Source organism: Mustela nivalis (assembly GCF_964662115.1).
Source record: "Mustela nivalis genome assembly, chromosome: 2".
NCBI lineage: Eukaryota > Metazoa > Chordata > Mammalia > Carnivora > Mustelidae > Mustela > Mustela nivalis.
In genome coordinates, this window is record NC_139021.1 from 168,418,965 (window position 1) to 168,432,724 (window position 13,760).

The 13,760-nt window shown below is 38.2% G+C and overlaps 2 protein-coding genes across 16 annotated transcripts in view; one reads left to right on the plus strand and one right to left on the minus strand.

Moving 5' to 3' along the window:
- BBIP1 (BBSome interacting protein 1) overlaps positions 1–13,654 on the minus strand; it is a 44,019-nt gene extending 30,365 nt beyond the window's left edge. For 3 of the 15 annotated variants that reach the window (XR_014306437.1, XM_082714347.1, XM_082714346.1), the window contains exons 1-3: positions 13,509–13,654; positions 12,488–12,584; positions 211–288 (exon numbers count right to left, since the gene is read on the minus strand). Coding sequence is in view for 12 of the 15 variants with exons in the window: in XM_082714347.1 (XP_082570473.1) it covers positions 211–256 (46 nt within the window). In the remaining 3 variants the exon portion in view is untranslated. The other 12 variants (XR_014306438.1, XR_014306439.1, XM_082714345.1 and 9 more) reach the window with 10 other exon arrangements.
- Positions 13,139–13,760, plus strand: part of SHOC2 (SHOC2 leucine rich repeat scaffold protein) — a 93,508-nt gene continuing 92,886 nt past the window's right edge. The window contains exon 1 of the mRNA XM_082714288.1: positions 13,139–13,363. The gene's annotated coding sequence lies outside the window, so the exon portion shown is untranslated. The remainder of the gene's footprint in view (positions 13,364–13,760) is intronic.

The following is a 13,760-nucleotide window of genomic DNA, read 5'->3' on the forward strand; positions in this document are numbered from 1 at the left end:
ATCTTTTTACTGGGGGGGGGAAGCAATGGATGAATTCTTTATAACCTATTCCTAAGAGAAACATAGTAATGATAAGTGCACAGTAAATGTGGCATACAGGATACAAAATAGTTACCAATACTTAGTATTGAGCCAGTCATATGCCACGCCTACTACTTTTTATTTTGGTCCCTATAACAGTCTGTGACCTAAGTATTGTGATTTAGATACCTTGTTTTGGAAGAACTTCCCGGAACATTGACTTCACTTCCGCCATATCTGAATTGTTGGATACAGCTAAGTTTTTTCCTTCAATGAGAAATCAGTTATTAATATTCAAGAATGAATTTACAAAGCATATTGCTGGAGGTATTTCCATTGTAGGTTAAGAACAAAAATAATTTCTATAAAGAACGAACTATTCAATCCTTGCATAATTATCCCATTAATTTCTTGTGCGTCTTTTCACTGAAACAAAGTTGAGGGAGTTCACGTAAGCATCTAGATCTTGTCAACATTCTTTAATCAATGGAGGTGTTAATTTGTAAGGCTACATGTTCTATATTTTTCCCCTTATGAAAAGTTAGGTAGGACTTCATTTTTTTAGACATAATCACCTAATAGATATCGCTGAGAAAAACCAGAAGCATTTATGTGTGGCTGTTTGGTTCACTGATAGCATCTCCTAAAAAGTGGATGAGTTACAAAAATTGCCATTTGGGAAGTGTGGGGTAAGGCAGGTAGTTAGGAAAAAGGAGGAAGTAGGTAAATGTTTCCCTGACATTCCCACTCCTCAATAGCTAACATCACTTTGCTTTAATGACAAAAAGCATCCTAAGGATCAGTTACCTGACTACACAGCTGATATTTGTAAGGAAGCAACACAAATGGGCGAAACTGGCTCTTGAACAGAAGTGAGAAGTTTGCTTTGAGTTTACTACTATCCTCTAATAACAGGGATAATATATGCTAAAGTGCCAGCAAACATCTTATCTTGAATATTTTGTTAAGATACCAGCATATACCAACTGGCTGATGACATTTGTTTCCAGTGTTACATTCCAAATTACTGCTGTGCTGTATATTCAGGGTGTTCTGGACTATAATTTGTAGCATGATCCTTCTCCAAACACAGATGCTTCTCTAGACAGTCCCACCCCTTTTGTGATATTTCACCATAGTGATGCAACCTTACCATGTGCCTTTCACAACATCACCAGAGAAGAAAGATTTATTATTACAAAGTGGTGATGCTGGCGTGGTGCCTGTCTTTACCGCCCACTGCAAATTAATCAAGTGAAGCTGCTTCTGGTCTCAGTTATTCCCACTCTACTACACTTTGACATTTGTAATAAAATTTTCCTACTCTATCCACCAGGTCTCTTGTTCAAATCCCTATTCCGGAATATCTAAATTCCTGAGGAAACTCTATCCGTTTTCCAGAACTCTTGTCATCAAAATTTACTCCTACAACTGCTCTTTTCAGGAGTGAAAATGAAATAGGGAATGGACTAGGAATAAAGCATCTCATCACTAACTGGAATCTGAGATAAGTGCAATAGGCAGTTTCCTTAGAACACACTACTTCTGCCACGTTCTTTACTTGTTACTTAGGCTTGCCAGTGGTACCCAGTGATCATTTCCTTTTTTCCCCCCTGGATTATGTTGAAGGCTAATAGCATTGCAAATCCCTCATTAGTCTGAATACTGCTATAATAGAAAACAGCCTCTCCATTAGAATATCACAATGAAAATATTCAATAGGTCCTTATTTGGTGTAGTTCTGATAGGATATGCTGCCAAAAGGGAGAATAGATACTACAGATGTTGACAAATATGAGGGAAGTAACAGCTAAGAATTTTTGTATCACAGAATTTCTTACCAGCAAAACAGTGGATGAATACTTAAATGTTTTATAGAGTAGCAGCTGCAGCTACTCAGATCTGTCACTATCCTTTGCTTGCTCTCTCCTATATCTCACATCCAAAATCTGGCTCCAGGAAAACAATGAAACTTGGTGCTCTACCAAACCTTAGTTCTCTCTCTCACTAAAGCTGCCATTGTTACTGCAAAGGGTGTGGGGCCAAAGGCCTAGTAGGGAGTGGGTTGGGTCTGGTGTGGGGAAGATGAGTGCTGGCAGTCACTTGCCTGGGTGGAGTGTCTGCTTTACTAGGGTTGGTTATTGTTCCTAGGCTCCCCCCCACCCCACCCCAGGCATTTGCAGGAGAGAAACAGGAAGGGAAGGGCTAAAATAAGCAAGGTGGTGGTTGGATGGCCCTTATTGGCAAGGCTGCACTGTCTTGATCAACTGCCCAAGGAGTCCACAGAAGCAAGGAGCATTTTTTTCCTTTACCCACTGGCCTGCTAATAGCCAAACATGGTGTTTTGTCTGGTGTAGTGTGCCCTAAGGAGTTGTTGCTCCTAAAGGTACTATCTTATTATGATAAGGTAAGATGTATGTAACACTAGGGACATAGGGGTCAAAGAAGAAACATACCAACCATGACTGAAATTCGTGTGTATCATATAAGTGCCATATCATTCAGTTCAATAAATATGTGAGTGTCTGAGAGCCTAGCTCGTTCAGTCAGAAGAGCATGCAACTCTTGATCTCAGGGTTATGAGTCTGAGTCCCATGTTGGGTATAAATTACTTAAAAATAAAATATTAAAAATGTGTCTGTCATGTGGAAAGCACTGTTCATTAGTGAACAAGACAGATAAAACCCAAAACTTTTTGGAGCCTATACTCTATAGAGTAAGGGGAGAGAAATAAATAATAGAATTTTGTAAAGTAGTACGTCTATAGAATACAAAATAGTTTAGGGGGATTTAGGAGTGCTGAGTGGAGTACTGCAGTTTAAGTAGGGAAATGATCATGGACTCATTAAGGAGGTGAAAATCACTGTGACCTCATTTTGGTGTGCATGTTAAATTTTTTGAATTTGCAAAAAAGTCAAAAGTCTGATAGTATCCAGAGTTAGAGAAAGAATAGGGAAATGGGCATTTTCTGTTGGTGGGTGGGTTTTTGGGGTACAATTTTTTTATGAGACCAGTGCTCTAACCCTTGAGCTATGGAGCCTTGCCTGGGGTACAAATTTTTTAAAGGGTATTTTGTAGTATCTTAATATTTTGTATTATGTACTAATACAAAATATGCACATTTTCTTTGACCTAAATGTATTACTTCTAGTAATGAGCCCCAAAGAAAATAATGCACCAGTGTACAAAGAATTAAGAACAAGAACGCTCATTAAAGCATTGCTTTGTATAGTAAAATGTTCAGTATATCAACGATTAAATAAATTATGACAGAACCATATAATGGACTACTATGTCAGATTTTAAAATGATAAATTTATCAAGGTATATTTTAAGAGTAAACATACTCAATTGCAGAAGTAAAATTCTTACACTAATAGAACCCAAACTTTTTAATGCTTAGAGAATACGATGTCAGTTACTTTTTGAGGCTCTTGGTCTGGGTAATTGGAAAATAATCCACTTTCTTTTCCTCCATGGTTTCTTTAGTTTGTAATCTGTCCCAGAGATAATGGTTTTCATACATAGTACATTTCAAAATCATGATGAAGTAAGCATAGCTGTTGTAGACATTGAGCTGGATGCCTCAAATTAATGCAGAAGAACTTGGAGGGAAACCAAGTCTTTGTCATGAAATATTTACTAACTGTGGGAGAGGGAGCTGAAAGACACTTGAGTTAGGAAGGATTACTACTTTAAATCAATCATGCCCATATTGATAACATAAATTAATATTACAACTTGGACAAGTTAAACATTTCTGGGGTGATTTAGTTTGATACCTTATCTAAATTATGTGTGGGACTGGACAAGAATACTAAAGTGTACTTCTAAACCCTGAGAATATAGGTCAGTAGTCCTCAGATTTTATGCTTATATAACACCCACAGGGATTTTAAAAAACTAGATAGAAAAACTAAGTACCCTTTTAAACCTTTCTAAATTGACATATAAATTTATCATAAAGTTCATAGTTACAAAGATAGAATTTCCAACATATTTAAAAATACTGTTACATCAGTCTTTTAAAAACCTATCCAATATAATATAAATACCATAAAAATTTGACAGCTATTACCATCCTTTAATAAAAAGAATGAAGAATTCTTTAAGTCAGAAATTTTATTTTTTTCCTACCTAGACTTCTATTACCATTCCACTTAACTTTATTATAATGTAATACATTTTCATGCTTGAACATATTTTAATGGTTAATTTTCCTACCATATTTCTCTAGAAATGTTATAAATTTATTATTTATTTATTTTTTAAAAGTAGGCTTCATACCCACTGTGGAACCCAACTTGAGGCCTGAACTCATGACCCTGAGATCAAGACCTGAGCTGAGCTCAGGAGTCAGACACTCAACCAAATGAGACACCCAGACACTCCAGAAATGTTTATGAATTTAAATGAAAAACTAAGATATTCTGCATTGAGTTACTATAATTACTAGTAAAAAAAAAAAAACTAATCAAACATATGAATTTAAATGAAAAACTAAGATATTCTGCATTGAGTTACTATAATTACTAGTAAAAAAAAAAAACTAATCAAACATATGAATTTAAATGAAAAACTAAGATATTCTGCATTGAGTTACTATAATTACTAGTAAAAAAAAACTAATCAAACATATGAATTTAATTGAAAAACTAAGATATTCTGCATTGAGTTACTATAATTACTAGTAAAAAAAACTAATCAAACAAGTTATATACACATGGATAAAATAAGATGAAGAATAAAGTTAATGGCTATATATCTGTTAATAAAGACAGAGCTTTTAAAGTAAATACTGGACAGTAAAGACTGGAGTAGAAAGGATGCTCTTTTCAGGACAAGGGAATTACTCTTTCAGAATGGGGGAAAAAAACCATATAAGGAATTTGGGATCATATGTTCCTTTCCAAACATTTTTTCTTTTAACAAACATACCAAATGTCCATAATGTGCCAGCCACAGCTAAATAAAGGAGCTAGAGTGGATAAGAACGAGTTCTCTTTGAGGAACTTGGGATAGGTGGGTAGGGGAGAGAGACACACATGTAAATAAATTACAGTTGAATACAACCTACTTTAATAAAAGCATGTGTACTGTGCCTTAAGAAACCAAAACCGTAAATAACTTGGTTGGTTTAGGAAAGGTGACAGTGGCTGGTCTTTGAAGAACTACTAAATGTGATATTAGAATTAGCCCCACAAGGACGAATGGGGGTTTACTATGCAGAGAAGAGGCTGCAGAGAAGCAAGGGGACAGTGTTTTAGACAAAGTGAACAATATGCTCAGAGTCAGTAAAAGAAAAAAAAATCTAGGCAAATGGCTAGAGAGTACAGTGCACATACAGTATATGTACTGTAGCGGGACTAACAAAGTGGAGGCCAGTTCATACTCAGCCTTAAATGTCATGGGTTTGGGCTTAATATCCTACAGAGAAAAGGGAGGTAATTGGATGGCTCTGAGTGGGTATGTGATTAGTTTTTTGGAAACACATTCTAGACAAAAAGGAAAAACAGGAGCTACAAGAGGCAAGGAAGTAAGTAAGGAACTATAATTATTTAGGTAAGATGATAAGGGTATGAACAAAAGCAGTGATAACAAGCATCAAGAGAAGATACAAGAGGTATTCAAGGATATAAGAAGTTGAGATTCAAGTATCCCCCATTATTCCCCTTCTCCCCATAACCTCTGGGTGATAAATGAGAAAGGATGACTGAGATTTCAAGCTAACATCTTTGAGTTAATGCAGCTACTAACTGAAGTTGAGGACACAGACAAAGTACAGGTTAAGGAGGGAAGGGTAAAGACCATGAATCAGGTACACTGGGTATGGAAGTCCAAAAGGAAGGCAAAAAGGACTGGATGCCCAGAGAGCCAATGGTATAGTAGTATAAGCTACAGAAGTGGATATAATCACCTAAGAAGGATATGGAAAGATGGCAGATGGTGATAGGAGAGGGGGTAAAAAGAGAAGAGTATGCATGTAGTGGGTGAGAGAAAGATCCGGATCATCTTAGTTATTTAAACAAATTAATTTTCTTTTTTTTTTTTTTTTAAGATTTTTATTTATTTGACAAACAGAGATCACAAGTGGGCAGAGAGGCAGGCAGAGAGAGAGGAGGAAGCAGGCTCCCCGCCAAGCAGAGAGCCTGACGTGGGGCTCTATCCCAGGACCCTGAGATCGTGACCTGAGCCAAAAGCAGAGGCTTAACCCACTGAGCCACCCAGGTGCCCCACAAATTAATTTTCTAAGCCTTAGTTTCATCTTTTAAATAAAGCTTGTAATGGCACTGACTTCAGGCAGTATATTAAATGGCCTAACTCATAATTCATTATCAATCCCTACCACCTGGTAAGAGCTCAGTGGATGTTAGTGATTCTTAAACCATGGCAATATTGTCATAAAATTAGATTCTTAGAAAAAATAAGTCTGTTGACATGTATTAGAATTATAGAGGCTTATTATTAGAACAGAGTGGAGAAGAGCTTACAGGTGAGCAAGAACACTTAGAATTCTCCACCTATCCCTTTTGCATCTGTATTGCCTTATAGGTCTTCTTAAAGGAAGTACAGTTTCAATGCCCAGAAATGTACTCTAGCTTCTTTCTCTTAGCATAGTGGCTCTTAAATTTGTTTGCTTAAGAGTAACAGCAGTGTTTTAGTACAAAATCATCTATTTTAACTACACAGACATTTTAAGGGATTTTTCTATAGTAATTCTGAAAATAAATTAACTTTCACCATAAGAGGTGATTTTAGAATTGAATTAGCCATTTACCCACCTCCCATTGCATCTCCTAAATTTATACTAAATTTAAGTAAGACCAGGTCTAGGAAAAATTATTTTGTCAAACATCACATAGTTGGTAAGTGAAGAGACAGGATTTGAATTCACGTCTGCCTTACTCCAAAGCCTTGGTCTCTTCAGTTTTCTCTGTGCTGCATCTGTAGGAATGGCCTAAAGACCCTAGATGGATTGAGTATGGAGCCCCACTGAAGGCATATGAACATCTCAGAAAATGTTAGATAAGAGGATAGTAGATAATGGTATGTAGAAGCCAATGAAATTTAAACATGGGATCTTCAGTTTCTACTGAAATGGGGGAGTTTAAAGTCACAAATGGCTTCTGCAAAGGAGGAGGAACATAAAATATTAGTCAAAGAGTAAACCTCAGGATAAACATGTAAGTGCAGCATACCTACTAAAGCACCACATTTTTTCCTCTTTACCATAGCTTTAACCAACATGGTTTTCTATCTCTCAATTTCTTCTTAATTTGAGGATTCAGCATTCCAGTTGTCATGTTTGATACCATTCTGAAGGAAATCTCTTAGGAAAAAATACTGCTTTTTGTCTGTGGATTTTGTTATAGCATTAGTCTTATCTTTAAAAGAGGATGCCATTGGAACTTTCAAATCTCAAGCTTAATTAGAAATACACAACACTTTAAAAGTTTACAAGTTTTGCATTTTTTCCTCCCACAGATTAGATATGAGAACATTGATAAGACCAATATTGTGGGTCAAACAGCCGAAAAAGACTGTTAGCTTTAGATGGTATACTATTTTCATCTAGCCATCTGGAAAACATAGGCTATAATCTTAGAGGGGACAGACAGAGAAGGAGGATAGATTACTAAAGTCCAAATTGCATTCATGGTAACTCAAAAGCATAGACATATGGATAAGTATCAAAATGAGGGGCACCTGGCTGGCTCAGTAATTAGAGCATGCAACTCTTGGTCTTGGAGTTTTGAGTTTGAGCCCCACACTGAGTATAGAGATTACTTATAAAAATACAAATTAAAAAAAAAGTATCAAAATGAAACATACTGTGAATGTCAATGCCAAGTCTTTGTTTCTAAAAATGTTTGGGACAGGATTTGGATGTTTTTAAAATTGTCCTCCTAGGTCATACTTAAGTCTTTTTTTTTTTTTTTTTCATACTTAAGTCTTAATCCAGTATTTGATCTTTGTTAGGAGCCCCACGGAGTCATTTTGTGGGTCAGTGTGGTTATCTTCCATATGTGCCTACCACTCCTAATTTGCTATTAGCTCTTGACCATAATTCTTTTTCCCCTCCACTAATTTATCTTAAACTTAAAAAAAAAAAAAGAGAGAGAGAGAGAGATTGTATGTATTTATTTTAGGGAGAGAGAGCAGAGTAAGATTGAGAAAGCAAGCACACACTAGCGGGGTGGAGGGCAGAGGGAGAAGTAGATTCCCCGTGGAGAAGCGAACCCAATGTGGTACTCTATCCTAGGACCCTGAAATCATGACCTGAGCCGAAAGCAGTTGCTTAACCAACTGAGTCACCCAGGCACCCCAATTTATATTAAACTTATCAGCTTATTCTAATTGTATAAACCTCCATTTTTAAAATTTGAAATTGAATGCTTCAGAGTATTCTAAGATTCCAAGTATTTTAAACAAGCTGTGATAGTAAAATCTAATGTATGATTTAAAAGAGAAACTTGTATTGGAGGGTTTTTTTTTCTTTTTCTTTTTGGATTCATCTATTTCACATAATACTTGAAATGGGATACAGGGCTGTACTCTAGCTCTATTGCTAGCTAGCATGACCCTGAATACAATTCTTAACCAATCCCAGGTTTGATTTTCTCATAAAAACAACGTCTTGGGACACCTGGGTGGCTCAGTTGGTTAGCTAGCTGCCTTCGGCTCAGGTCATGATCCCAGCGTCCTGGGATCCCTTGCTCCGCAGGGAGCCTGCTTCTCCCTGACTCTGCCTTCCACTGTCTGCCTGTGCTCGCTCTCGCTCTCTCTCTCTCTGACAAATAAATAAATTAAAACAAAACAAAACAACGTCTTGTAATCTGTCCTGGATTGCAAGTTTCAAGTAAAAAGTAGATGTAAAAATGCTTAGAAATATAGTGTGACATTTATTATTCCAGGTTTAATTTTCGTATCACTATAAAATAAGGATATGACGGGCTCCTGGGTGGCTCAGTGGGTTAAGCCTCTGCCTTTGGCTCAGGTTGTAATCCCAGGATCTTGGGATCAAGCCCCACATCAGGCTCTATGCTCAGCAGGGGGTCTGCTTCCCCCTCCCCCTCTGCCTGCTTCTTTGCCTACTTGTTATCTCTCTGTGTGAAATAAATAAATAAAATCTTTAAAAAAATAAAATAAGGATATGACAGACTGTTCTAGATTTCCCATTAAGTACCTTTGGCTCTAAAAATTCTTTGACTCCTTATCAACATTATAGTACCTGTAAGATAGCATGAGCTATTGAAAGATGTTTTCCTTTAAAAACCTGTCACATTTATTTACTTTTAAAAAGCATGTGCTGCCAAACTGTGCTCTTGAAAAATACGCTTTTAAAATATTTATTTATTTGAAAGAGAGGGAGTGCACATACATGCATGGAGGTAGGGAGGGGCAGAAGGAGAAGGTAATCTTTTTTTTTTTAAAGATTTTATTTATTTATTAGAGAGTGAGAGTACAAGCAGGGGGAGCAGCAGGCTTCCACTGAGCAGAGAGCCCAACATGGGGCTCGATCCCAGGACTCTGGGATTATGACCTGAAGGCAGATGCTTAACTGACTGAGCCACCCAGGTGCCCCTGCAGAAGAGAATCTTAAGCAGTCTCCTCTCTGAGTGTGGGGACTGATGTGGGGGCTCAATCTCACAAGTCCAGCTGAATCAAGAGTTGGATGTTTGACTAACCCTCTTAAATATACTTCTAAGAAAATATGATAAAGCAAGTCTATTTCACAATATAATTCAAGGCTGAGAAAATGTGGATAAGTTTTTAAGCTGGTGGTAAAGAGTAAAGATGTTTAAAATTCTAATTGAGGGAATGGAAGCTTAGTGTACATAAGAATCTATTTTGAATTTTTGATGGAGGTGACAAATGACTTGTTGCCTAACCTAGAAAAATAAATGCACCTGAAATATTGCAAAAAACACATTCTGGGGGGGGGCAAAAAACGCATTTTCAGATTCTAATCTAAGTATCAATGCTATTTTCACATAAGAAACACAGGTGATAAACTTCTGGCCCTTCGTCCTATGCAGCTAAAGTTTTGCTGGCTTGCTAAATGTTTAAAAAGTATTTGAACCAGTGTTTTAAAATGGGAAGGTTTCACATAAAGTCCAAATTTGCTCCTCTTGACAGATGTGGCAACACTGGGCCCATATTCTTGCATGGCAAAAATCTGGCTAGAGGTGGGAAGTAATGTCCCATTTAGATGAACATGGGGAATTGTGTAGTCCCCTTTACTGCCTATTGCTCCTTTTCCCCTACTATTCCCACTGCTAAAGACCCTTGACTTCATGACGTAAGTAGAATACAGAACCACTATAATATACCAAATGCCAAATTTTATCATTAATAGGTATTAAGAAACAAAAATACAATCTTTGAAAACTAAGGGAGGTACCAGAAGCGATCTGTTTATGTAAAGAACAACAAAGGATATTTTTTGGTGAGTATTTACTAATTTAGATCCTTTTAAGTAAATTCAATCTGCCTATTACAGGTTGTGGATGGGGGTGGCAGGAATGGTAGGAAAAATATGAAACATTTTATTTGTTTTATTCAAGACTTAGGATTGACAGGTGAATTTTCAAATGTGTATTAGATTTCTGAATGCAAACTAACATGAAGAAAAGGTGAAAGAGGGGGCCTAAAAAGAAAGTGTTTTTCAGCAGACAAAGTAGTAATATTCATTCTCACTCAAGTGGCTGCCCACATGCTAGCTGAGCTTAATTTGGACCGATAATATTCATCTGGAGATGCCAAATAGCATCATATGTCATGTGGCTAGAAACTATAGTAGTTCTATTCTGTTTTGCTATCTGGCATCTGCTAGCAGAAAAATGTTGCAACATGTTCAATTTGGCTAATTAATTTAGACTCATGTGAATAAAATGTGCAGTGTCTAGCTTCTGAACTGTGCCTAGGCCTAAGAACAGGAACTGTTCTTCTTGGATGAATTTGGATGATGCCACCGGTTCTGGTATACTTCACCAGCAGACACTACTATTAAGTTAATAGAAAATGACACATCCTACTCACACAAAATACCAGATGGCCAGCAGTTGCCTTGGTATCTGCTTTGATAACATCAAGATTCATCTGTATTTGAATTGCAGGGCCCACACATCTTTCATCAACAGTCCTCAGGGTGCCAGGAGTTGACACTCCTGAAACTGTGCTGACATCAGTACACTGTTGCAGATTATATCACATCAGCTCCAAGTGCTGGCGAAGTAGCAGCAACACTTTACAATCAGTCCAGGACACTGGCACTTACTCTCCACAGACGGGAGGATTAAATATTAAACTCTCCGTTGTAGGATACCACAGAAGGCTGTGTGTGCAGAGAAGTGGGATGGATTTAACTAACAACGCATGACAATGGTAGTTATAGTTATTTTTGAGATGACGTAATCATGATTGGCTAAGTATGAATGCTGTGAATATTCTTGCAAAATACATTAAGACTTATAAGGAATAAGAAAAAAGGAAACACTAAAAATACTTCTGGCCTGAACTCTTTAAAATGACAATAACATAAACATTGACTGGATCCTAAATTTTGTTGGAGCAGCAGGGGAAAAGGTATAAAAGATAATCTTGGGTCAAATGAGAGAATACACCTTCAGACTAGATTTTAAATAACACAGAATTAGTAATTTCTTTAGTTGTGATAATGATACTATGTTTTGCAGGAGAAGTTTATAATTCTTGGTGAATACATTTTGGAAATCTTAGGGGTGTTTGCTTAATAAGTGTCTAACCTGTTACCGAATAGTTTAATGACAATGAAAAAGGCATGAAAAGGGATGAAATAAATATGACAAAATGTTAACTGCTGGATCTAGGTGAAGGGTATATGAATGTTTTTTGTATTATTTTGACTTTTTTATGTATGATTTTTTTTTTTTTTTATTGAGGGAAGAAATCATGTTGGAAAGACTTCAGAGGGGAAATCTAAGAAAAGGTTGAGTAACAAGAACTACACTGAATTTAATCAACTGAAGCTGGCAATGTCTCAGGCACCTGGGAAACACCAAATATATTCAGTTTTTTAGGAAGTATTTACCAAAATAATATCAAGAGCAGAATAACATGATAGGGAGAACAGATCCATCTAATAGGCAAACCATTCTATTTAGATGTAAACATAGTAAAGCTAAGAACATAAGCAGCTGTTATATAAAATAGTGGTTGTCATAAAAGAAGTACAAAAAGTGCTAGGTAAGCACAGAGGAAATTACTTCCTGTTGGAGAGAATCTGGAAACACATCTCCAAGGATAACTAGGACATGGAAACAAGAGTCATGAAAGGTTAGTGCTTCAATGATTAATCTTGGAAGAAACAAGAATAGTTCATTTTGGCTACAGCATGAGTAGTATGGAAGTAGAAAGAAATTAAGTAAAGAAGTTAGGTTTGCACCCTTGTTGACTGGCTGGGTAAATACAATTTTCAATTTACCTGAAAGTTCTCCTGGTCTTTTTTCTGGCAACGTTAGGCATCCAACCCAGTATGACCAAGATGACTTACAGTTCTTGACTCAAGCCTACAGAAGGAACTACATGAGATAAAGTGTAACAACTCTTGAAAAGAACCATATAAAAGACTTACGGTATTTTTATGAACATTCACAAGCATTAAGTTATTTAATACAACGTAGGCGTGGAGGATTAGGACGGTAGAGCTTCACCCAGCACCGCAGTCATTGGTTTTAAGGCCCCAAAGGAGGAGAAACAAAAGGAATAACGTAATGTTAAGACAAGAGGCGGGGAAGTAAGACTTAGAAGTGTGGCCGCTGCAACCACCTCCTTCCTTTCTAGGCGGTAATGCAAAACGATTTCCTCAAGCTCCAGAATTCTCTGTCCTCCAAAGATCAGGGCGCAAGCACTTAATAGGAACTTAAGGGGCTGAGGTCAGGAGCTCCATCTTGCGGGAGTGCCCTGCGGTGCGCGCCTAAGCCCCCTCCCCACCGGGCTGGCTGCCCCCGGGCGCGAGGGACCGATGGAGCGGCCTCGCCCCACAGGGAATCTCAGAGGGGTGGGGGTAGAGCGGGCAGGCCAGCCCGGAAAGAAAACCTTCTTCCAGCGGAAGCGGCTGTGAGCCCTGCTCACCCCCTCGCTCTCCGTCTCCTACCGGCCGTCTAGCTGTGGGCTGCCTCACCGGACAAGGCAGACGGACCCACATCTCACTTTGCGACTCCAGCTGGAATGGGCACTCCCGGTGATGCTGGGGTCTCTGGCTATTCCCACCCTTCCGCCGTGACCCCATTCAGAAGTGCCAAATGCAACTTCCGGGCAGGACAGGGATTTTCGGAACCCTAACCTTTTGTCCACCTAGGTAAGTGACCAGACGTCCCAGCAAAATAAGGGTCAGGAAACCTGCTCCTTCCTCTTCCCCATCCCGGGCAGGTAGTTCTAAATATGAATTAAGTTGTCTAACCTGGATGTCTGGTCACCTTTGGTCCTTTACCGGGCCTACTTACAGATTTATCTTCCCAGACGGCTCGACTGTTGCCCAGGGCAACGGTGAGATTTGGGCGAAGGGAAAACTACGTCACACTGGAGACGGGAGGCCAGGAAACTCCCTGCCATTATCAGTTATGGCTGCTTTGGCTTCAACAGTAACTTCCGATTGCAAGTTGTCACTCTACCCTGTTGGAGGCTTACTCTGTGGCTCCGCTTGCTTGCGGCGTCCAGTGGGCGGGAGAGGGCGTAGAGCTGCCGTGTAGAGGAAA